This window comes from Ziziphus jujuba, chromosome 11, assembly GCF_031755915.1.
Source record: "Ziziphus jujuba cultivar Dongzao chromosome 11, ASM3175591v1".
NCBI classification, from domain to species: domain Eukaryota; kingdom Viridiplantae; phylum Streptophyta; class Magnoliopsida; order Rosales; family Rhamnaceae; genus Ziziphus; species Ziziphus jujuba.
The window spans coordinates 11,817,551-11,843,641 of NC_083389.1; the positions used below are offsets into that span (position 1 = coordinate 11,817,551).

Sequence of the window (26,091 nt, forward strand, 5' to 3'; positions counted from 1 at the left end):
AGAGATATTTTTATAGTTGGAAGCTTGGAAACGCGGGAATTTGAAATTTTTGTGATTTATCTGAAACTTTTTGAAATTCACTGCGGTGCGTTGATTAGCTAGACAATCGACGGCTGATAATTTCTCAGATTGAAGACACGCGGATCGCGATCCGCGGCACTCCGAAGTAACCAATAGGCTTCGTTTTCAAGGTTTTTTTATGGGGCGGGATATTTTTCATCGTATTTCCCGGGGAAAGGAAAGTTTGGCGGATTATTAAGTATTTTATTTATTTGTATTGAATTTTGTTAAACAAAAAATAATTTTGATGGTTTTTTATTTTTTTAATTATATATAATTTTAAATAAAAAATTATACATTAGTATTTTAAAATATTTTAAATAAAAATTATTAAAAAATATGTAAAATATTATCTATTGAAATGGATGACATATAAATATAAATATTTTTTAAAATCAATGCAATATAAATTTCAATAAATAAAACAATTAAAGATGCTCATAACAGCACATTTAATTTCATTTTTTTGGGCCTTTTTATCTTCCCATAAAATTTAAAACAATTTTCACTTTACCATGTACAACCGTAAAAGAATAAATATCACCATGAAACAAAATAAATGAAGCAAAATTAACTTAGAAGTTTTAGTAATTAATAATATACACACACACATATATATATATATATATTTTTTTTTTTTTTCTTTGCTACCTGCTTTTTTTTGATATTATATGACTCATAATTGGTTATTGTTTACTTCTAACCTCATCTACTTGCTTAGTTGGCGCAAAAAATTTAAAGAAAAGTATGTACAGTTCTGCACAATAAAAAAATAAAAAAAAATGGTATGTACAATCAGCAATAAGTAGCCAATAATCATTATCCAAATGGTAATCATTCCCGACATATGCCACCACACTTTAATGGCTAGCTCTATTGTTTTGCATTTTTTTTTTAATTTTTTTCTCCTCTTGACTTTTATTGTTACTTTTTATTTTACGAGGTTGGTCATATTTTGTTTTTTATTGTTAAAGTTTTGTTTACGGGTTAATTACAGTACATTCTAATATTTTTTTAATTTCTAATTTCATCACGTTATAATTTAGGTTTACAATTTTAAAACTCACCACGTTTGGTCCTTTTGTTTTTTATTCGATTCCCATTGAGTTTTCTGTTGTGATTTTTAAACCCATAATGTAATTATGAAATATGACTTGGTTATGTTTTTTAACCCGGTAATGCACATGTGGCTGCACCTTCACAAAGCTGAATTGAGTGCTCATTTTTAAATGGTTAAAATCACTTTTAAATAAATAAAAATACTCTATATGATGTTTGAAAAAAATTTATAAAACCACTTTTGTTACTAAAAAAAATAATAACAAAAAACCTATTTGGTGATTATAGAATAAGTACAAATTAAAGGCCTGTTTGGGAGTAATTTTAAAAATGTTAAAATCAATTCTAAATGGATAAAAATGCCTTATATAATATTTAATAAAATTTCATAAAATCATTTTTGTTATTGGAAAATTACCTATCTAGCGATTTAAAAATAAGTACCATTAGGTCATTTTTAAACTATCATTTTAAAAGATTATTTAAGAATCATTTCAAATAATTTTAAAAATCATTTCAGTTGATTTTTCAATAATTATCTAATTATGACTTTTCTATAATCATCGAATATATAATTCTTCGACAACAAAATCATTTTTTAATGTTTTGTATTTTGCTGTCAAATATTACATGAAATGCTTTTACGGCTTTGAAAATAATTTTAATATTTTGAAGGTCACTCCCAAATGGGCACCAAGTGATTATTGATAATTACTTCCTCTTAAAAAAATGATTCCTATAGACTATTCCTTAAAATAGAATTCAAGGGTCATTTGAAAATGATTCATGAAGAATAACTTTCCCTTTAGAAGATAGTTTTTGAAGAATTATAGAACAGGTGATTTTTCAAAAAACAAGTTCATTGGAATATTTTTTTTCCCCAAACATCATATAAAATGGTTATGGTATATCTCTAGCGGTTTAGCGTTTTAGGAATTACTCCCAAACACATACACTCTTTTGAGTAATATGGAGTATCCAAGATATAATTTTTTGTTGTTGATTAAAAAAAAAAAAAAAGAACATAGAGAATTCAATGTAGTATGTTTTATGACAAAAATCTAAATTACAACATCACGAAACTATAAAATATCAAAGTATAATTAATTATTAATTTTTTATTTTCTTGCAATTTCATGGATTATAAAACTTTTATAATATCAGTTTTTCATGTGTGGCATATTGTTATAATAAGTCTATAATACACTTAAACATGAAGTAACATGTGTTGACTTATTGGTGTATAGTTTTTACAATATACCAATTAATTATACAGAATTACCAATATAGAAATTTCATATATAACTCAATGACAAAATCACAATTTCTTCTAGTAAAGGTTGAGCTTGAATCCCCTTTTCATCGGTTTAATATGTAGAATGTAATATTGAGTTGTAATTAGAAGCTATACTAAAACAGCCCAATATGATTTAACTAGTTATAGAATAATCTTGTTGAACTTAAATCCAATTGTATTGTGCATTATATAAAATATGTTATTTATTAGCATAATGATAAATTACTAATAAAATTTACATGTTATATGATAATTTAAATATTTATTATTAAAATTAAAAAGATCATTTTTATCTACTAGAATTTTGATATTTTAAAAATAAATAGAATTAAAATTTTAAAATATAATCTTGCTAATAATCATCCTCAATACTGATATACTTTTGTGAATAAAAAGAGTCTTCTGATGGGACTTATCTGAAAACTACTTGGACTAATTGGCTGGACCATTGCTAGCCTGTCTTTTTTAAGGTTATTGGAGTCTAGATTGGCCATTGGCAACCCTCATAAGGTCCTCTTCCACGGGATTTTCCATGATAAAGTGCAAACAAGGCCAGCATGAGATTTGCGAGTATTGAACCCGCAAATCTCGTACCCGCGAGGTTATGTGCCATCCGATATCTAACCACCTGCTCCACCACCTAAGTGTGTGACAAAATCAAAATTCGCATTGCAGGAAGAATCTAAAAACGTACGTCTGTGATTAGAGGTGATTATTGTATGTAAACGGGATAAATTAAGTAAATTTACACAGAATAAAAGGTTCATTTACTAAAAATAAATAAAAGAAAATATCTACGTGTTTAACATTGGTTAAATATATATATATATATATATATATTTTGGGTAAATACATGTTTACAATTGACTTGCTTGAATGGAGTATATAGTTATTTTAACGTAATAAAACTTTATATATTCGACAGAGACAGAGTCTGATAGACTTTCTGTTTCATGTGTTAGCTCCTCTCTACCTACCCTTAATATAAACATGTAAAATGGTTGACAACATTTTCAAATCATCACCTGGAATATTTATCATATTGAATAATAATATAATTTTTTAAAAATAAAAATTTTCAAAAAGCACTTAAAACCGTGTAATCTATTATCTAAAGCTATGTTAAGTTTATGCAATCTGAAGGTAAAAAAAAAAAAAAAAAAAAAAAGTGAAAAAGAAAATAAATAAATAAATAAAGAAAATGCTTTTATTTGCATAAATTTGGTCAATATTTTCTGCATGACAGCAACCACTTAACGACTGGAGGATACAGCAACCAATAACAAGATGGGCATCGATTCTTTTTTGTTTTTTCCGGGGTAAGGTGGGGTCAGCAAAAAAGATGTTTACGATCCCTATACAATCGTCTGGCTGATATTAGCTCATTCTAATCATTTAGGTTTTTCATACATTTTGCACCGTTTGATTGTCCGCAAGATGTGCCAATGTTTTGATCAGAAGAGTGGGAAGGGTTTACAACTTACGAGGACACTGACATTTCTCTAAAGAGTTTCTTTATCAGCTAAGCGGCGGATTTTAAATATATTATGACCCATAACGGCTTGCTTTTTTGTAGTCGGCTGGTTAAACGCTACTCTTCAGTTAAAGTCCGTACTGCTTACATTTTCTTTACTGTTTTTATTATTATTATTTTTTAAAATTATTTATTTTGTTTAAAAGACAATTAACTCAATGCCTGTTTATTAATATTAATAACAGTGTTTTCAATATAAAATGATTAACAAATAATTATAAGATATATATATATATATATATATATATTTTAAATTAATTACCATATACAAGCTTTTTTCAAAGCTAATTATGTGATGGCCATGTTATTTTTTTAAATAATAATATAATTATCCGTACCAAAATAAAAAGGAGAGTTTTTTTGGAGAATTTTTTTTTTTTGATCTTTTAATTCTTAACTTATATATATATATGTTTTTCTGTCCAGTAAAGAGAATCATATTCATTGTGTTTTTTATTCTTACAAGCTACAATATTTGCGTGGATAAAAGACAGTTTTCATTAAATGATATTAAAATAATAAAATGTAATTGTAACTACAAGTCTTATATATCAGATGAATAGATAGAAACGCCATTAATGCTTTAAATAAAACATCAAATTTTGGTTATTTATTTACTTACTTTAAGTAGAAGATCAGTTTATTAGTTTTATTATTATTATTTTTTTAATTTGAAAAGGATGGCATTGGAATGCTTCAGCCTATTTGATAATTGGCTTAGACAAGAGCCCATGAGCCGAGCCAACTATCTAAATCTCAAGCCACCTGACATGGATTCTGTAAGAGACTTAAACTAATAAATATACCATCTTTGTCTAAAATCCATAGAAAACTAACAACTAAAGAAAATATTCCAAATCTTAATGTCCCTTGGGGACTGCACTGTTCACACTCGTAGCTTTAAAGCTTTTGCTCTACTACAGTGTGCTCTCTTTCTCTCTCTCCCAACAAAAAGCAAAGTCTGTTTCTTGAGAAAAATCTCATTGCCCCTCTAATTGCTGCTGAGCAAGGCTGATAGGTGACACATTGTAATTGAGAAATGAGAGGTCCTTTAGGGGCAGTAATTGGAAGATACCCATCAAGTGATGGAAGTACCCAAATGGGTGGAATCATTAGGCACAACAGGAAATGCAGGGATATTGTGTTTCTTGTGATCTTTACAGCCTTCTGGGTTGCCATGATCGTCAACTCCAGCTTTGGATTCAACCAAGGAAACCCATTGAGGTAAGAAATCTTAAAAAGCACCCATTTTGTCTATTTCTTCACGTTCCAAATGGGTACCTTTTTATTTTGGTAAATTTTGGGTTTTGTGTGATTTTGATTTTTAAGGTAAGAATCTTTTTGTTAATTGGGGTTTCTTACATATAAAATTTTTTTGTGGGTCTTTCATTAGTTTTTCATACTTTTTCCATTTGTAGTTTGACATGTGTGGCGTGCGGCATGGTTAGGTATATGTATGGGTTGGTCATTCTGCAATTTTTTTTTTTTTTTTTGCATTGTGTAATTGATTTTGAGACCGTATTGGTGTTTGTCAATTACTTGTCTTTAACACGTATAATGCTATTGGGTCCTTCATTTTCACTAAATTTCTCTTTTTCTGTTGAACATAATATTTGCCACTTTTCCGTTTGGTTGCAGGAGAAATTGAGGTAGGAAATGAAAATGAAATATTGTTTTCTTTTTCTTTTTCTTTTTTGTTTTTTGTTTTTTGTTTTTCTTTTTGGTGATTTGTTTACTGAAAAATAAATCCCATTGTTTAATTTAATGGAAATGTGCCATGGAATTTTTTGCTTGGTATTCTGGGTGATTCTCTTTATGTTATTTAGATACCAACCATTGCACTTGGGTTCTTTTCTCCCACTTGTTTCTTGCACTTTCTTTACGTTTGTTGTGTATATGGTTAAATCTGATGTTGGGCAGAAGTAAAGCTAAAAGAAATCCAAATACTACGTTTTTTGCATTCCTTTCATATGCCATAAACAAACAGTTATCACTCTTAATGCTAAGGAGTCTTATTATGCAAAATTAAGGATAAATTCTTCGTTCAAATCAAGTAATACTGTGGAACTGCATTAATTATGTCAAACTAAGGCAAAAAGTATTGTTTCCAGATAGAGAAATTTCATGGAACAGTTTGGTTAAAATTTGAGTGATAACTGAAATGCTGCACAATGCATTTGTGCTCTTTGTTGTCATGCGTATGCACCATTGTTTCATTTTTTACAGCACAAATTAATTTTGTTTAGGACATTAAGCCTTGTTAGTAACATAAGTTACAATTACAGATTGTTTATCATACCTTTTTTTTGATGTAATGACAGCATTTCACAAGCATAATGTTACCTACAATTTTCGCATATTACCAATTATATAAAAAAATATGATTATCAGCTGTTATTACCTTATGTGATTCCATTGTTCATTACCCTTTATTAAAATTATCCCGCTGCATATCCTAAAATAAAGATTTTCATTCATATATAACTCCCTCTTTTTATTTAGACCATAAACTTGTAAAATGAACATCTTGGTCCAGTTTGGCACTGACTTTTTTTCTGTTTGGCTACTATGTATTTGTTATATGTGTCTGCCCTTTGCTACATGATTGTTATATTTCTTTTCTCTAGTCTTCTTACATTCTTTTGTCATTTCTGGTTGACCAGGCTCACATATGGGCTGGACTACAAAGGAAATGTGTGTGGACACAAGCATGCATATCCTGGTCTTCGTGAACTGGAACTCAGATATTGGTTAAACCCTAACCAGGTTTACCAAAGTGGGTTGAAGGACAGCCAGTTCAAGTTAGTCAATGCACGGAGTATATGCTTATTGGATTGCCCTATCCCTTCTGAAGATTCACTTAATTGGGTATGTGATTATCCAGAAGGAGATATCCATCTTTCAATGGATGATTGGATTGATCGAAATTATGATTACTATGAGTTCCTTACACCAGAAATGAGAAATACCTCTCTTCAACTTCAGGGTCCTTGTTACCCCGTAATATTTCCAAGTGTAAATGGTATGAAAACTCAATTATGTTATGTTACAATGGGATCATTAGATTATTTAATAGTTATATTTTTGAAGTAAATATGCATTCTTATATTATGTGCGAAACATACTATATTTTATTTTTCCCTTTTTTATTACTAAAAACTCTTTCCTTTCTTCCAGTTTATTGGAGCTGCCAATTTATTGCTCGTGCATCAAACATATCTTTAAGGCATTGGCAGCAAATGGGTGGAGTAAACATCAATGAGGACATTGTCATAGATAAATCCATCCACAGCTCCATTAATTCTCGGTCATCTGTTTTAAAGGTTGAGGAGTTTTGCCTATTTGCAATCTTTTCATTACTTTAAATTTTTTATGCTAGTTGAGTTCTTAGGGCAAATGTGTATAACTAGTCTTATCAACATGAACTTTATGCAGTATATTTTCTTTCCAGTTTGTATGCAGCATGCTAGTATTGAAGAAGAATAGCACTGTTGATATAACTTCATTGCTTCAATTCCCATCTTGGAGACCATAATGCTTATCCCTTTAGTACACAAAATTAATGAGCTCCTTCCTCTCTCTGCCTGGTAGCTTTTCCATATACTTTATATTCCTATTTTGCTTTTTGTCTTGTCCTATAGCTAAACAGCTTGAAATGTGAGAACATTCAAGTTTTTTACCAATGTTATTTTGGAAATGTGATATTCAATCTCCATAATTTGTGATTAATTACGTTAACTACTATTTTTGATAGCTATAGCCTATGGGTGAGATACTAGAGCTATATCCATCATCTGGACTTGCTTACCAGTCATTTCAACCAACCAGACAAATACATGATCATGACAAAGCATCTTTTCCCAAAAGTCTTTTTTAATGAGTAGATGCATGCTTGGAACTGCAGGAAATGATTGATTACTTTAAAAGTGGTTCTGGGCATTAGTTCTTTCATTCTTAAGTCAGAACTATGTACCAATTATGCGAAATGATTGTCTTCTTATCCTTTCTTTCTTTCTTTCCTTTTTTTTTTTTTTTTTGGTAATAATATATATATTGCATCATATAGCTTGACTATATGGGCCTTGTATTTATTGTTGAATTTTAAAGTCAATCATTTGTCTTATTTTCAGAGATACATGGCTGATATTGGAAAGTCATGGCCAGTGCTGATTGTTTGTGGAGGAATTGTGCCGCTCTTTTTATCAGTGATTTGGCTGCTAATGATTCGGCATTTTGTTGCTGCAATGCCTTGGATAACTGTTGCCCTTTTTAATATTCTCATAATATCAGTCACAATGTTCTATTACTTAAAAGGTCAGGAACTATCTTCTGGTTGTTTTCCTATTTGAATGATTGTTGTGGTATATTATTAACAAACTCCACAAGATATTCAAAAGCACAGTGATCATTTAGCAGCTTTTAAATATTTGACATTTAGTAAAGTTTTGTTGCAACATATTGTTGCTGATAAAGTTCTTGACTTATAATACTATTAGAGTTTATATTTTATATTCAGCCTTTGAAAAATAGAATTATGTGTGTCCATGTTTGATGGAGCCTTGGTGATGTTAGGTAAAAGTATGCAATTATGAAAAGCTAAAAATTACACTAAGGTACTTCTCTATAGCAGCTTGTGGGATAAAAAAAACAAGACAACATACTTGGTTTTACTTGAGTTTTTCTCTTGTTAATTGACTGTAAAAGCATCAATTGGATCAAAAAATGAAAAACTTATCGGAATGTGATAGATATATTTCTTGTTTATCATGCATTTCTTATTAACACTATTGAGGTGATCAGCAGTTTTAGCCCCAAAGTTTTATTTCCAATTATTTTTGTGTTAGCTTTTAGAGATCTGATACCATTTCTCTTGCAGTTTTCCTCTGTATCTGGTTGAAGAGAATGTATGTTGTTATGAGGAATGTGTTGTGGTGATGCCTAGAGATTTATGAACTTTCTTCTTTTTGATGGAATGACTGGATGCTTTCCAGAAATGAAAAGGGCCTTTATTCCCTCTTTTTTCTTCACCATTGTTGTTAATTTTCTTCTTGGGTTTATCCTTCCAACTGAAGGTTTTGGGTCTAGTACAGCTCCATCGATAGTCAATACAGATCCAAATCTTGGGAGTTAAACACATTGCTTAACATACTCTTTTTTTTTGGATGTCTCTTGATTTTCTTTTATATTTATTGTGTGAATATTTTTCAATTATTTATAATGCTAACTTATTGGTGTCCTTGCTTTTAGCTGGATGGATTGGAAATGATGCCATTACTCCCATTATTGGTGCACATGATCCATATGTTCATGTATCTGGAAGGGTGGGTACCGGCATTATCTTTAGCCTTCAACATTGAGAGGTGTCTATTTATGTTCTTAACTAACCCTAATTTTTAAACTTTCAGGAGTTGCATCATCTCCGTGCGGTTGCTGTTCTTATGACCTTTATTATGGTCGTTGCTGTTCTTACATCAATTGCTATAGTCCGCCGTATTCTTATGGCCACATCTGTCCTCAAGGCAAGTATAGTATCCATTTTATGAATGTGAATGTTACAATGAAATGTATAAATGAATAGAAAAGCAGTTGATGTTACCCAACATGGTAGGTGCCTTTTTGGGTTTTAGCCTTTTAGGACTTGATATGGCTATGTGCTTCAACAAGTGAATAGTCCAATAAAGTGGAGAAGTAGAAGGTATAGTCCAATATAGGTTTATGCATGCTAGTGTTCAACTTTAACATCTAAAGTTGTATTCAAGGATAAATCTTATCTTTTTAAGCTGTCAGTGAAGGAGAATTTTGTTCAATAAGTCAGGAACCTGTTGGCTCTATCTAATCCATTTCATTGATACTATACTTCCCCTGTAACAAGCATGGAGTTTTCACTGTTGGCAAATTGTTGCTATTTTTGGAAGTAAATATATATGGCTAGATGGGAGACACTGAGTGCTTATGTTACTACTTGTGCATTTAAAGATCCAAGGGCAAAACTTTTTCAAACTAGGCATCTTCAACTCTTAGCAACACCAGCATCAACACCACAGCTTAATTTAGGCTAAGACTTGATAGCTTTTCTCTGTCATCCCTTATATTAGAACCATCAATTGATGCTGGATTTTTAGTTTCCTTTCAAACTCAATTTGTTTAATGGCTCTATCCACTAATCAACAGGTTGCTGCAAAGGTTATTGGAGAAGTTCAGGCGCTCATAATATTTCCAGTCATACCATATACCATCCTTGCAATTTTCTATATGTTCTGGCTTTCAGCTGCTCTCCACCTGTTCAGTTCTGGTCAGGTCCTCCAGAATGACTGTAATTCCAACTGCTGTGCATATGATCTTGTGTCTAAAAGGGTGAACTGTGATCGTTGCTGCGGTTATAGCATTCATTACACTCCTCATATTGGAGTTGCCATTCTATTTCACTTATTTGGGTGTTATTGGGCTACACAATTTTTTATAGCATGCTCTTCAACTGTGATTGCGGGTTCTGTTGCTTCCTATTATTGGGCTCGTGGTGAAACATCGGTAGGTTAGCCATAGTTGTATATATTTTTCTGCAAATATTTTATAGCTTCTTGGTTCAGTTTTTTTAAATGGATTACAAGAAGAGATTATTCATGCGTCGGACCAGAGATTGATGTGGTACCATGTGATTCTTGAATGTCTGCTTTATGTGCTTAGTAGCTTAATCATTTTCCAAAGTATGAACTCATAAGGCCTTTTGGGTCAAATAAACTAGACTATGTTACCTAGATTGGGAAAAGTTTGCCCCTGCTATCTTGGGAATTGGTTCAGGTTAAGTAGTTTTGACTTCAATTACTTGGTATTGTGGCTCGGTTAGTTGGGTTGAGTTGAATTGTCCAGATTAAACAACCCTGGCCTGTGTTTTGGTCTTTTAGTTCATCTAGTTCTCAAAACATAGTATTATGGATGACTTTCTGTGAATTTTCCATTTAATAGAAGATGGGGGCTGGCTTGTCTTTAGCAACCACCAAATAAGCAAACTGAGATTTCTCTTACAGGGAGTGAACTGAGTTATATTTTTCTCATGCATCATTTTTATTATTAATGGCTTAATATTCTTTTAATGCAGCCGGAAATTCCATTCCTTCCAGTCTTTTCCTCCATGAAGCGGCTTATCCGATACAGCCTTGGGTCTGTTGCTCTTGGCTCCCTGATTCTGTCATTTGTGGAATCAATCCGTTTTATGCTTGAGGCAATTCGTCGGAAACTGAAAGTTGCTGGTACAGCCCCTGATAACTGGTTTGGGAAGGTGGCATTCCATACTTCTAGGTTTTGCTTGAGATGTATTGAGTGGACAATCAAATCAGTGAACCGCAATGCATACATAATGGTAATGATCAAGAAACTAGTTTCAAGCATAGTTGCTTGTGCATATTTTAAATTATCTATGTGCTAATATGGGAATTTATTGGTCGACTTCGATTGCAAATATGCATTCACCAATACTCTTCTCAGGGACCAGCATGCCTGATGGAACTAATTCTCACATTGCCATTTGGGAGTTGTATCCTAAAAAACAAATATTCCTGAGCTGCATGCCAAAATTAACCTAATATTTTTTTGGTTCATTTGTGTGTTCGTATTATTCAACTATATTCTTTTCTATTCTTGTAGATTGCTATAACAGGTAAAAGCTTCTGTAAGGCTTCTGCCATCTCAACAGAATTGATCATCAATAACATCCTTCGGATAGGGAGGGTCAATGTGATTGGAGATGTTATCCTGTTCCTCGGAAAATTATGTGTTAGCCTTGCAAGTGCACTGTTTGCTTTCCTTATGTTGGATACACACAAATACAAATCTGCTCACAACAAGATCTCATCTCCTTTGTTTCCTGTATTGGTATGTCTCTATGTTCAGTAAAAAGTCTTAACTGTTACAGTTATCTGGTAATACCGTTTAAATAAAATATTCACTTCTGCCTTTCATTCACATAACTGAAGATAAGATTCATCATGAACATTAGTTCATGGAAGGTGAAAAAATTGGAAACATTGTTGTTTGGAGCATAATTGTCATATATTACACCTAGTAATACTATTTTGACTTGGTTATGCAGGTTTGCTGGGGTCTTGGTTATGTCGTTGCAACCCTTTTCTTTGCGGTGGTGGAGATGTCAATTGATACTATCATTCTATCCTTCTGCCAGGATTCCGAAGAGCACCAAGGCACTGCTCAATATGCTCCTCCCCTTCTCATTGAAACTCTAAATGACCAAAATGAGATGCAGAGACTTACTCAGGGGCCTCAATGAAATTCCTCAGAGCAAGAGCATAGTTTTCCTTTTCTATAAGGTGTTTTTGTTCTTCTTTACCGTTCCCACCCTAGTCCTAAATTTTTGATTTGTATTGTATATATTTAAGTGCTAGGCAAAAAGCTAGAAAGAAAAGGGTGAAATCATAGTATCTAAATTTATTGGGTGAGAGCAAGAAAATAGTAGAAAATGATCGATGAGATTTTATGAATGGCTTTAACATTTTTATTTTCTCTTCTTGGGTACTTTTATGAATAGCTTAAATTACATGCATCCTTTTGAGAAGTGATAAGAGAAAGAAATGCTGGCTGCAATTGGTTTCTGAAGATAGAAATGAAGTTAGAATGTATAAAAATGGAATTAGACTTCTATTCGGTAGAATTAATTAAATCTGTTATATCAAAAAAAAAAAAAAAAACTAGCTGTAATTTCACAGCAAAAAATTATCTAGCTCTTTTTTTATTATTATTATTTTCTAAAATCAACTTTACTGAAAAAAATATATATAATATGTACTTCCTTGTGGTACATGAAGTAGCAAGTCTCAGACAGATAGTTTGCGCCATACCCACAAGTACTTGCAAAATATATTCAACAATGTGCCTTATTAAACAATGATCGAATCTTAATTGTGGAAAAAAAATAAATAAATAAAAGGGCTATTGTACATATAAAACTGAACCTACAACACTGTTAGCAAAAAACTAAATAAAATAAAATAAATAAATAAAAAATATTGCTGAACCTATAACACAAAAAATTAGCAACAAGTCACCAAATAAGTAGCAACTATGTCCTTTACTTAATGGTATAATTCTTTGCTGTGGCATGCAAAAATAAAATTGTTCATGAAAATCAAATATGTTAAACTTGAAAGAGTGACTAAAAATTAAACCAAAAAAATATCTAAGCATCAAAAATCTTTTTTTTTTTTGAAAGATATTTTAACTATTTTATTTTAATAAAACAGATTCGTCTCTTGTATTTTTAATGTTATAGTTTAATTTCATGAGTATTTATTTGCCATATATTGTTATTAAACTCACCAGTCAGTCACGGCCTTTGAACTGTTTAAAAACATATATTGCTGAAAACAAGTCCTAAGTCTCTCTCTCTTCTCCTCTTTTTCTCTCAATATTATAATATTATGCCAACAAATTTATTATATATTAATTTGTTTATGCATTTATAAATGACCGTCAGTGTGATTTGTTTGTTAAATGATAATTTAAATTATTATTAATAAGTTTATTTAGATTTAAAAATAAAAAAATTAAATATTCCAATTAAAATTTTACCGTACAAAAATTATTATTACCAATATTCATAAACAGCAAAGACTTTTTTAGTAATAAAAGAGGCAAACTCGCTGCCATTAAATTGAAAGGTTTGTTCATTATGGAACCATTGGAGAAAAATTGTTCTCATGTTAGTTGCACGTGAGTTTTTAAAAAAAATTTATTAGTTACATGTTGTTTACCATATTAATTTGTTAGTTGTGTCTTAGTTACTAACTTACTATCATTTGCCACGTGGTGTGCTTTTCTTTGTGACTTTCACTTTTAGTTTAGTTCGGTGAGGTCATATATAAAAGGTTAACTCATTAGCTTGCATTATAAGCTCGATTAATTTTTCAATAACGAAAAAAAGGGGCTCTCTCAGCTATAAACTCATTAACTCTCATATTATCTCTCTGTTTTTGGGTGTCTCAGCTGTTAGATCATCATATTCTCTCTAATAGCTAGCCAAACTTGGATGTAGATGAGTTTGTTCTCTTTTTGATTGTCAATAAGAGCATGAATTGGACCAAAACTTGAAAATTTAAAATAATATGATGAATATATTCCTTGTTTAGCACCCATTTCTAGTTTGTACTATTGCGAGATATGAAAAAGAAAGACTACCACACTTGGTTGTAGTTTAGTTTTTCTATGCTTGATTATCAAGAGGAGTATTAATTGGACCAAAACATGAAATCTAAAATAATATGATAGATATATTTCTTGTTTGGCACCCATTTCTAATTCATACTATCGAGGTGATCAGCTGTTTTAGCCTAAAGTTTTTATGTCCAATTTTTGTGCTAGTTTTTAAAGATCCGAGACCATTTCTAGGCAGTTAACCTGCTCAGCCAAAGAGAGATGAATTGTTTTTTCACCATAAGTTTTTGTAGCTGTATTACTTTTTTATGATCTACGATATATGTATATATTTTTGGTAATGGTAAATGATCTAAAATATATTGTAGATCTGTTTTCAGTATCTGCCAACCTTCACATCAAAACAAAGTTTTTTGCTACTAACAGTGATACCCAAATTACTATTATTTTCAAAACGATTTAACATCTTCTATGGTGGTCTCCTGATGATTCCATCACTCATTTTTTTGAAAAGCTCAAACGTTTGGGGTCAATAACATCCAGTGGGATCAACATTGTCTCCCCATTCACTTCCTCAGTCCATTTGATGGATTCTTTCTCCAGCTGCTTCACAATCTGAACAGTCTCACAATATTAATATATAAACAAACATATGGAATAGGATCAGAATATTTGAAGTAAAAAGATAGACCATCAGGTTTTGTTAAAATTATATGTTTTTTTTTTTTTTTTTTTTTTTTTTTTTTTTAAATTTTTAAAATTTTTTTTTTTATAATTATTATCAGCTTATGTCACTTCGTTTTTGTTGTATAAATAGGCTCATGTTGATTTTCATTGAGGCAAAGAAAAACTATGCTTTCAAGTGGAGGAAAAGATTGTATGCTTTCAGAGGAACCATTCTTAACGTTCAAGTTGAAATGTAAAGCAAAGAAAAATTCCAAAGCAAAGAAAATAAACTTTAATTAGGCAGGACTTTTGTTAAACTTAAAGAAAAAGCTTGATGATTAAGTTTTACCAGTCGTTTGCGAGCTCGTTTCTTTGTATCCGCTTCATCGGTTCCCACTATTACCTTAAGTTGCTTAAAATCTGGAAAAAAAGAAAAGAAGCAAATTAAATACATAAATAAACGTTTGAAGGCAAGGTGCGCCACTGAAAGTCACATAGTCTTGTGAATTCCAAATTCAACTAATGAATGTAAGAAAATGACAAACTACCAAAGATGCCAGAAAAAGAGGTCAAGTGAAGCCTTAGAAGACGTAGAGCTTCCTTGGGTTCATGGAATCGCAAGTCAAGAGACACTTCATCATCTCTGCATTCAGATTTAAACTTTTATATGCCTTTTTATGAGGCTGCACAAAGAATTCAAAAAGCTCAAAAACAGAATCATTCTAAACCAACCTCGTTTTTTCAAGCAGCTTTTCAGCAGATTTTTCATCTGCTTCTCTGGCCTTTCTGTTGAAAAAATGTCCCTAGACCATCCAACAAATTAAGATATTAAATTAAAATCCAATGTAGTTAAAATGAGAAGGAAACATCAATTTTTTTGACATGACATCTAATTTGGAATGTTTCAAAGAAGAAAAAAAACTCAGTTAGTAAAGCCCATTTTTTATCACTACCATACAGTTATTTCCATCTATGAAGCATTAATGCCACTAATACAGAGATACGGAAACTATACCTTCTCCAGAAGTTTTTCTGCAAGTTCATAATCATCCTTGACAAATGCATCAAAAGCCTGCAGAGTAAGTGAGGGTTATATTTGCCTATGCCGAATGATAACAATAATTGCCAACTAATCAGGGAATCTATAGACCACCCAAAATACAAACAATTAACAAATAATGGGGGAGAATATGTTCATAGTTGTGGACACAATTTAAAAAAAAAAAAAAAAAAAAAAAGAAAAAAAAGAAAAGAAAAAAAAGAAGGAAAAAACTAAAAGCATGCAACCATATCTCTCTTTAATTGTAAAGTAAATAGCAACCATTGTCCTATTGCGAATCACATTTTCAGAAATATAGAGGGAAAAATTATCTTACAGATTTATAGTACTCTTTCATTGTATTCCAGTATTCCTTCACAGCTTTACGTAGAAACTCATAGCTATTCTCATAATCTTCATCTTCTGTCACAGAATATACCATATGAGCCAGAAAAAAGAAATAGAAAGACTCTAGAGGGACAAAACGTTCAGTACATATAAACAATGGAACAGAGCAACACAGGAACCTAAATCTTCCACTATCAAAAAGAAAAATAACACCACAAATTAAAGAATGCCTCGGTAAGATCCCATGATTCTTGGGTTTGTACAAATTTCAAAGTCCCTCATGGGAGAATATCAATCACTGTGTTAGAGAAATGTGACCAAATAGCCCCTAGACTGACAAACATAACAAACTAGTGATAGCCGATTATGACAGGACAATCATAATTCTCGGTTATCCAAAACTCTTCAAGGAATTATCGGGTTCAGGAGCTATCAAGTAATTACAGAGTAGGACAACGTGAGGCACTAGTTAAATTGATCAAGAACACATACAATACGGATGTTATTATCAGATAGTTAACAACTTCCCCATACTTCTAATGCATTAGATTTATACAGATAATTAAAATGTGATTAAGCACACATTGTATTTATTTTTAAAACAATCAAATTTCAGCCACAGGAAACCTAAAACGTACCAAGTTGCAGATAAATCTACTATATGTAACAGAAAAAGACAAGGAGTCATCTTCAACTTATAACTTCCTAATACTTTAGTGTAGCCATGACATCTTTGCTTTCTGCAGCTTAACTAGATAATCTTCAAAATACTTGCATACTCAGCTTAAAGTAGCAAAAATTAAAACTTCTTACCATCTCTAGCCACTTCTTGTGGTTTAACGGAAACAGTCTTTTCTTTCGTACTACTGTCACCTAAAGGTGCAACCACCAGTTTGCCAGATGCTCTTGGTCTCACTTTCCTCACTGGTATGGTTCTTTTGGGTGCCTCTTCAGATCTTTCAGAAGCATGAAACAATGATTCTAAAACCTCTTTCTGTAGATCAAGTCTATTGTTGTCTCTTTTGGGAGATTCAGTTAAATTCCCTGTCTTACTTGCAACTCCACCACTGAGCACAAAACAAAACAACATTGACCTAAACCTATGCCTATTTGAATGGCTATATCCAAGTGAGGTCAAAATTCAGCAACCCAAAGGGACACTAGTAAATACAAAAATAAAAACAACTTACCACAAGGAATGGTATTCATCTTGAAGTTTCCCTGTAGCCTGAAAAAAATAAATAAATTAAAAAAAAAAAAAAAACTCCATAAGAAAAAAGCTAACAAAAAGATTGTTTAGCCATTCTATCAGCTGCTTCTATACAAACAAGGATCAAAACCATATGAACATACTGTGCTTGAGAGCTAAGAGAGACTGATATGGTGAAACAATCTATCCAATAAAAGGATAATATAACATAGACACATAATCAGTCAATGAACTAAACAACAGAATGAAGAATTCTAAATTTCAGTCATCAGGAGAAAATCCTACCTCCCTTAAAGAACTATCATAAAAGAAAAAAAAAAAAAAAGAAACCAATTTTCTATTACTTGGCTTCCTTTCCTTTAGTAACTACATTTTTCAAAATTGGTAGGAGTTAAAGAAGCATCACTTACTTTTTTAGCAACTAACCCAACATCATCTTCACACTTATTCAATGTTGAAGCTGACATTGAAAAGAGCTTGTCCATGCTCTGCATGATCATTAAACAATTCTTGAAAATTGATGACGTAGCTGAATATGTTAAGTAATTGTAATCCAGATAGCAGAAGTACACAGAAAACAAAGAAAAATACCTTATTCAGGAATGATTTGCAGTTCATATGTCAATCAAAAACAATAAGATCAAAATATGGACAGATAAAAAAATAAAAATAAAAAAAATAGATGTTACTAGTTGATAGCTACACTAATAGCTAATTCCATAGCTTCTTTTCACCTCCTTGTAAAACAGACTCCTAATCTTCATGGTTACTGATGTTCTGTTCCACTAGACTTAACTCACGTATTATTGACAATAAGTGAGCTAATATGCATTTATTGCATTTTGTATTGGTGTCTGATTTTTCAAAGTGGAAACCACTATGTTGTACTTTTCAGTTGCCTGTGTGCAGTTAATATAGAGACAAGTTTGAAAAATAAAAATCTAAGAACATTAAATACTTCAAAACTAAAGCAATGGCACTGAAAATTTCCCCACATTCATGCATAATTTCTTCATATCAGAGTGTAGGTATTTAAAATAACAGCAGCAACTTATGAGTGTATATACCTTTTGCACATCATATCCACAAGTGCCTGCAAAAAAATTGATGATATGCCTGATTAAACAATTATCAATCGTAAGAACTTTGGGAAAAAGGGACAATTCTACACCCATAATACAAAAACTGCCAGTGATCAAACGAGTAGCAACCATCCACCATAAATCCTAGCTCAACGGTAAAAAATTAAGGATTGTGGATTCATATTATCAAATGCAACCCATGGCAAACAAAAATAAAATTGTTGCATGACAATTAAATGTATAAACATGAAAGAGTAACTATATTAGTCAACTTGCAAATTGGCTATCAGCATTATTGAATATGTACAACAGTTGGGCCTCCTAGGCTAGCAGTTTAGCTTTTCTTAAATGAAAGGAGCCACCCCAATGAATATCTTCTTGACATTGATTACATCTGGAAACTGTCTATTTGATTTTATTTATTTATTTATTTAAATTTTTTTTTTTTTTTATAACAATATGCAGTTCGTTCTCATATACTAGCATGTGAGAGGAAAAGCAAGAGAATTTTAATGAAGATGTTTACAAAATAGAGAAGTCCTAAAATGATACTTAACAAACTTTGTGATATGTGTCTCCTAAATCAAAAGACCAATGCAAAAATGGGAATACCCTATAGAAGGAGATAAGTAATGATAAATCTTGCGATAGATCGCTGCTGGTATTAGAATGAAAAAAATAAAATGGTTACCAAGGTATTGAAGCTTACCAAGAACTTCTCTGATTACAGTCATATCAAATTGAAAGCCATCAGAAAGCATTCTAAACAGAAATTCTTCAACAACAGTGTGCATTTTGCTGTTCTTTTCCATTTGCACTTCCTCATTCCATACCTGGGAGACAGAGAATTGATTGGAATCTAATTTTAATGGTTTTGTCGCATCTTTAGATTGATTCTTTGATGATCTGGGCCTAATGTACTCCTTTCCAATGACACCTGAAACTGTACCCACTGATACAGGAATTGCTTTTGACTTTGATGCTCTGGTACTTCCTTCTCCATTAAAAGGCTTTTGAAGAACATTGTCAGATGACAATCTGGATTGCATTTCACTTGTCCTGTCTAGTTCAGATGATAGATCTAGTGAAGATGCTGCAATTGCACCCTCAAGTTTATCCATTGATGAACAACCAGCACCACCAGAAGTTTTTCCGTGCAAAGCACAAAGAATTTCACTAGCTCCATCTATGTTCCGCAATGCCTCACAGTATGCAGAGCTAATGTCTTCAAGGGAACACATAGAGCCGAAAACTTCAAGCAACATCTTCAAGTCCCTAGTTTCAGTATCATAGCATGCAGTCTGTGAGGTAACTGTATCCATTTTCAGTATTCTGCACAGCATAATGGAGAAAAGAAATACGAATGTTAGTATACAATTAAGAGCCTATAATGAGAATAGTAATTTAATACGATATCAGGGGTAATTGTCTAAATAATCTTCAGTTCGAATCCTGCTAACACTCATTCATGTATCTATTCGGTTACTTTGTAATACATGGTTGTTCTACTTCCTAGCAGCTTAAGTTTTTGGATATAAAAATTGAACAGTATCTTCTCCCATCAAATCAATATATTTTGCAAGAATGAGAATATCTTACTTATCTTTCTATATTTTCTGGTCAACAAATTCTTTTCTCTTATGGTCAACCAATACTCTATTGCGAAATAAGGCCAATAATATAAGAAAGGTTTAGACCCAACAACCAGGATAAAAAAAGTTGTTTGACATTAAATGGCACTTTCTGAGTACTCCAATATCTGGACATATTTCTGGCATATGAACCATATTTATGTCATTTAAGTACCTGAAAATAAATTATAAATGTAATAAAAGTTACCTAATTGAGCACACTAGTTGAAATCCAGCCTTGAACCTTTCCCTTTATTCTTTTAATATAACCAAAGAATTGAAGCAATCATCATAAACATTTCTAGGAACTTAAGCTTTCACCATCAAGCATTATGGACTGTAAAGTTAGAATGATGCTAAATTATTCAAAGTGTGCAAGGAATCAAGACAGGGCATCTTTGTCCAGTCGAGAAGCTTAATAATCTTCTTCCTTCTTTTCTTTTCTCCAATTTCTTTCCATCCATAAAACTAAAAAAAAAAAATTAAAGATGTCTAAAACAAAAATGCAATCATAAAAGGAATATATAACAGGAACAAAAACATAATTAAAAAAAAAAAAGTAGAAGAAGAAAACATAAAAATGAAGAATGCAGGTTGGCTAGAAAAATTCTTCTGATCAACACTGTTATTGGCACTAATCATAGCAATTTCAAGTGCATAGTAAACTTGGAGCGACTGATTGTAATGATACAAGCCAATGCAGATACAGAGAATCGAAGGTTGATTACCTAGAGAGTAAAACACTTAGTTGAAATGGAATATGGTGTTCCCTAGGTAATGTCGCTCCTCATGAGAGAGAGAGAGAGCGAGAGAGAGAGAGAGAGATTCTCTTGTGAGGTATTTATGTAGACTTGGTTTGTAAGGTCACAAGGAAAATGCAAAAATGTAATTTAGATAATATAACACCAATCAAAATTTGATGGTACAGTAAAGATGGAGATAATTTGCAGTGCATGAGCAGAAAGTGTCAATTCGTTGCTGTTTAGCTTCCATGTAAACAACAAATGTCAATTTGATGCAACGCCTAATGCATAAGAAAGCGTGCTCTTTCTGCATCAACATGTTTTTCTCTTGTTTTCTTCCGGTAGGTAACCGTAAATTACCTTGATGTTTTGTGTGAAAGAGATAAAATTTGAAAATACAAAAGTAAAGAGAGCTTAATATGGAGGTATTCAGTTTATAAAAGTGTATCAAATATGCTGACAACAAAAAAAAGGTAGTAAATTTAAGTCCTATGCCCCTATTATATTGATGCCACATCTTGTACAAACATGCAGTTTAGCAGAATAATACTTTGATTTCTATTTTATTCTCTTTAATATGTATTACAGAGAATCTGAATAAGAAATTCAATACTTTTTTTATGAGGAGACTGAAAAATAGTAAACAAAAAGTGTAAGCATATATTCAAGTTCCTTACAGGGCTTGAACCTGAATTTGTATTAATAAGTATTAGCAGGCATTACAGTAATGAAGGTTCTCATTTATTGATCATATCCACCTTTAATATTAATGCATAACCACTGTGTAAATCAAGTTTTGACCTTACAAGCTTACATCAGCAAGGCATATTGTCTCTACAAAGAAAAGGAATTAAAACCCTAAATCAAGATGACAAGAAAGGAACTTCCATTGCCAAGCAATTGCTATCTCACTTCAATCATTGCTCACAGAGTACATGAAACTGTATGAGCGTCACCTAATGCATAGGACACCGTAATTTGAGCACCATACATGGTAAATTAATTCATTTTTCTTTTCTCAATTGTTTCATAATTCCTTTTCAGTTCTTATTGATATGATGAACTGAAATAATAATAATAAGAATAATAATAATAAACGTCCTTTTAATGGCGTGTACAAAAAAAAATTGAAAAAAACTACTTCGAATTTGCAATTTACATTTAACACTATTAGACAACAGCATTATTATTTTTTTCCTAAACCTGAATGTGATGAAAACAAATTATTTCTATTGACTGAGAAAAAAAAGAAAGCTTATCCAAGTAAAATAAGCTCCATATGTTAGCTGTTCTTTGTATTCTTCTTTTCTTTGTTTAAGGCATGAAATTAAATGAAATGCACGCAAAAGTAGAAACATTACAGCCCTTTCCATTGAAATGATAGAAAGACATTACCATATCAAACAATACAACTAAAAGTAGATTTTCTTTGCAGGTTTAAAACATTATTTGATAAGAAACAACGGAAACTCAGCATTTGTTATATTCATGCGCAAGTATTTCCTGAGTTCCGAGTCTTGTGGCATGTGATAACTGGTATCATTGTTTTCTTTTCAGATTTCTTCAATACATGTTAGTTTCTTGTCTAGAATCGCTTAGATTTTTCTGAACACTCTAAAAAAGAAAAGGTGGCGTGATAAACTTTTTCAGAGTAACCTCAAACTCAAACTCAAAAACAGCTGCTAGGATTTATGGTCATTTCCTAAGCTAATAACTATCTGTTAGCCTTCGAGGTAAAATGTTAGTTTGAAGCTTTGGGGGGTTATCATACTCTGCACGGGGATGCACACATCAGAATGTGGTCAATTACTCAATGGCATAACCCTTGCAGAAATTACAAGCTAAGCCAAAATATAGCACCAACCCCACAAGTTTACACAAAATTTTCATATAAGCTAATTAAGAAGTTTTATAATCATGCTTACCCCAAATAAAATCTCACCCTCAAAACCTGAATATCCTCATAAAACTGTAGACTTTTAGAGGACACTATTTATGCCCCACTGAAGGACCTATTCCACTAAAATTCCCAATTAGTTAAAAAAAAGTCAAAATCAGAAACATTTTTTTAACGCAGAAAAAACCTAGACCATCGATATAACAATCAAAGACATTTAAAAAAAAAAAAAAAAAAAAAAAAAACACTATACAATGCTTAAGTTCGTTACGCTAACATGAGTAGATTCTCTTTATATATATATTAAACTCAATGTCGATGTTCCATTCTGTACAGGCACCCAAAAAAAAAAAAAAAAAAGGACTAATACTGCGATCATAAAACCCACATTATACACCATATTTACGAAGCCAAAATTTTCAGACATAATCATCAATCGCCATTAAGTCCATCAAATGCTTGAACATTTCAGCTTAGAATCATTCAAAAAAGAAAAAAAAAATGTGTAAGGTTTTAATCAGAACAAATTTCAAGCATAGCAGCCTTGCGGTTCAACACTAAAAACCAAAACAAATTTCGATCATTCTTATTTCTTAAACAAAAAATGTTAAAAAAGAAATGAAAAAAGAAAATGTAAGAGGAAGAGAATATGAGGTTGGTTACCTGGAAGAGAGATTGAAGGCTCAGAGAGAGATACAGCGATGGAACAGAGAGAAAGAGAGTTCTTCCAATGGCTTTCCTATGAAGGAAACAAAATGGATTGATAAACAGTAGGCATAGAGAGAGTGTTCAGTGGGGTCATGAGGAAAACGCCAAAATTACTTGAATCAATTTATATATTTCGAAAATTTAAATTTAAACCAAAAAAGAGAGAGAGAGAGAGAGAGAGAGAGAGAGTAAAAATGCAAAACAATTATAAAAATAGTTGTTCATAAAGATTTGGCGCCGTTTTGGAGTCTTAATAAGTCTCACGCGATTCAGTTGCGGTGAGGTACACGCTCTTTTATTTCATTCCTTGAGATTTTTTTGGATAATTAATAAGATAAAACCCAAAAAAAAAAAAAAAAAAAAAAAATCCTTCTAGCCTCAATCGAAGAGAGTGTGGTCTGGTCTCTTCTTGGTCAATGCCACGGTGAGGTTTTACAGTTTGACTCTGAAAGTTTTCTCTCAAGAATAAGGTTCCGGATTCGGAGACGAAGTGGGTTTTTGGCAGATTATTGTTTCATTCATAAGGTTCTTTCTCTATCTCTCTCTGTATTCATTGATCTATGAGGAGGTTTAAGATGAATTGAAAATGATATGGGTCTTTTTAGTTTGGTCCATATTTTTGTTCTCTATGTTATTTATTCGGCCTTGAAAAACTTTGTGGGTGTCTTTTGATTTGGCAAAATTTTGGTGCTCTAGCTGAGTAATTAATAATCAAAATCTTAAATTTCAGCTGATATTGATTCTGGGTATTGATGATTCCTCAGTCCTTAACAACAATATGCTTTGCTGTTCTATTCTCTACTCTCGTGCTTAATTTGACTATTTTAGGCTTCGATTTAGATCTCCTTCTAGTTTTGAGAATTCTTTGTTTAATCTTTTCTTATGGTGTTTTAAATTTCCAATAGTGGGACTCTGGCTTCAATTTTAATCGATTTTGTGCCTACCTTTGTATGTATTGAATGCAAGCATATGGGTTTCCTTCTTACTCTTCGAGTTTTTGTATAGTGATATAGAAGACATGAGAAAGCTTGCATAAAATTTTATTTATTTTTTCTTTTTTCCGTTTTCAAATTGATAATATATATGAACAATTTATGCCAAAAGCAGAATTCTAACGGTAACAAAAACTCTCCTCTAAATTACTATATACATGTATTAGATTAGTTGATGATCTGGCTTCTTGTTTATTATTAAAGATTGCATTCGTTCAGTTAAAATAGTCCATTGAGATGCCATGTTTATGTTATTTCCACACCTGATCAACCACACTATGCTACTAAACCTTTGAACCTCCAGATTATTACAGATGGGATTTTGCTGCTGCTCTCCAATTGATTGGTTTTTAGAAAGCTACCATTTATACCTCACCTTTATCTCACCCCTACTTTAAATAGTTGATATTTCAGTTATGCGATTTGGCTGTATGTTTGCGTCCTTCCTGCGCTAAATAGAACCATATTATTGATTAAATGACAACTTTAGTGGGGCATTGTATACAAACCATACTGTTAATTCATAATTCTGTTACTATACAGTAATTTTGATAAGGATCTGTTTCCTATTTACTTTGTTTTCACCCAAGAAAAGTTTTCCTATGCATGTAAGAACTTTTAGTAGAGCACCAGGCAAAATGTCCGAATGAGCCCCATGCTTAATAAAGAATGATGTATCCGAGTTACTACCTCTAAACATGTTACTGGATAGAAGTGATGATTTTGAGTCTTTGGAAGGTTATTATAACTAAACTAGTTTAATTGTCTTCGTGGTTAGGAATGGGAACCAGAGGAGTAATTGGGGACAAATGGTCCATGAGAGTTCTCTGGGCCTGCGCAATTGGAAGTGCAGTCAGTAAGCATTCTTGACTTTTCTGCCCATTGCTAAATACTTTTTTGCTTGCATGCTTTCTTCTCATGTAACTGCTTTGTTGATGATGATTATCTACTTTTTTAGGCCTGTATATGGTCGCTGTGGAAAGACAAATGCAGAACAGGGACCGAATGATGGCTGAAAGTTTAAAGAATATGGAACCAGACTCGGGAAGTGGGGAGCAAGTTTGATTGTGGATGAAACATCTTCAGGGCTTCCAAAATTTCCTTCAAAACTTTTTTTGTTTTCAGTCCTAGTATATGATCTTCACTTTTTTGTAAAAGATCTACGAATGGTGTTTCTCTCCAGAACTGAATTCATAGGGGCTCTCTCCTGAGAAATAATTTTGTCTGTTATAGAAGAATGGATATGTTTGATTCTCTATAAAGATTTATTTATTTATTTATTTATTATTATTATTATTTTTTAAGGGAAGTCTACGCAATAGATAAGGAGTTTTGTTTGGAAAATTGTATTCTATGATTTATGTTGTGTATTGCGGATTTAGTAATATCACTCAGGAGACAGACCGAAACTCACACCACAAACATGAGCAATAGACTTCCAACTGGTTATCTGTGCTACTCATGATGATGAAATACTATTATCCGAGTAATTTATCTTTTGTTCACTTATTATCCTAGTAATTTGACTGGCTATAAAAAGAGAATTCAATTCTGGAGCAAATTTGTGATATCAAGTTTATCAACAAAATTGATGTCCCATTGGAGTACTACTGTTAAGCCGGACGATTAGATCTGGAGTTAATCCTCCTACCTCAAATTAATAT

The 26,091-nt window shown here is 31.8% G+C and overlaps 3 protein-coding genes across 5 annotated transcripts; 2 read left to right on the forward strand and 1 right to left on the reverse strand.

Moving 5' to 3' along the window:
* The first annotated feature begins 4,814 nt into the window (after nucleotides 1-4,814).
* On the forward strand, nucleotides 4,815-12,464 carry LOC107432434 (choline transporter protein 1). The gene is made up of 10 exons (XM_016043572.4): nucleotides 4,815-5,174; nucleotides 6,614-6,972; nucleotides 7,128-7,273; nucleotides 8,081-8,264; nucleotides 9,198-9,271; nucleotides 9,356-9,469; nucleotides 10,122-10,478; nucleotides 11,047-11,307; nucleotides 11,592-11,819; nucleotides 12,037-12,464. Exons 1-10 carry the CDS (start codon nucleotides 4,990-4,992, stop codon nucleotides 12,229-12,231), a joined length of 2,103 nt encoding a protein of 700 aa, XP_015899058.2. The 5' UTR covers nucleotides 4,815-4,989; the 3' UTR covers nucleotides 12,232-12,464.
* A 1,974-nt stretch (nucleotides 12,465-14,438) lies between these two features.
* On the reverse strand, nucleotides 14,439-23,633 carry LOC107432443 (putative nuclear RNA export factor SDE5). Of its 3 annotated transcripts, XM_025066501.3 has the most exons (13): nucleotides 23,391-23,633; nucleotides 20,296-20,555; nucleotides 19,166-19,788; nucleotides 18,442-18,467; nucleotides 17,785-17,862; nucleotides 17,355-17,392; nucleotides 16,978-17,231; nucleotides 16,154-16,239; nucleotides 15,793-15,849; nucleotides 15,510-15,580; nucleotides 15,326-15,420; nucleotides 15,127-15,197; nucleotides 14,439-14,726 (listed from the first exon to the last, which is right to left on the reverse strand). In XM_025066501.3, the coding sequence occupies exons 3-13, from the start codon at nucleotides 19,776-19,778 to the stop codon at nucleotides 14,610-14,612; spliced, it is 1,506 nt and encodes a 501-aa protein (XP_024922269.2). In that variant the 5' UTR covers nucleotides 19,779-19,788; nucleotides 20,296-20,555; nucleotides 23,391-23,633; the 3' UTR covers nucleotides 14,439-14,609. The 3 variants fall into 3 exon arrangements, with proteins under 3 accessions (XP_024922269.2, XP_015899076.2, XP_015899075.2); XM_016043590.4 differs by lacking the exon at nucleotides 20,296-20,555 and having other exon boundaries at nucleotides 16,154-16,236; XM_016043589.4 differs by lacking the exon at nucleotides 20,296-20,555.
* A 172-nt stretch (nucleotides 23,634-23,805) lies between these two features.
* On the forward strand, nucleotides 23,806-25,711 carry LOC107432454 (uncharacterized). Its single transcript, XM_016043602.4, has 3 exons — nucleotides 23,806-23,960; nucleotides 25,206-25,283; nucleotides 25,386-25,711. Exons 2-3 carry the CDS (start codon nucleotides 25,208-25,210, stop codon nucleotides 25,490-25,492), a joined length of 183 nt encoding a protein of 60 aa, XP_015899088.1. The 5' UTR covers nucleotides 23,806-23,960; nucleotides 25,206-25,207; the 3' UTR covers nucleotides 25,493-25,711.
* The last annotated feature ends 380 nt before the right edge of the window (nucleotides 25,712-26,091 follow it).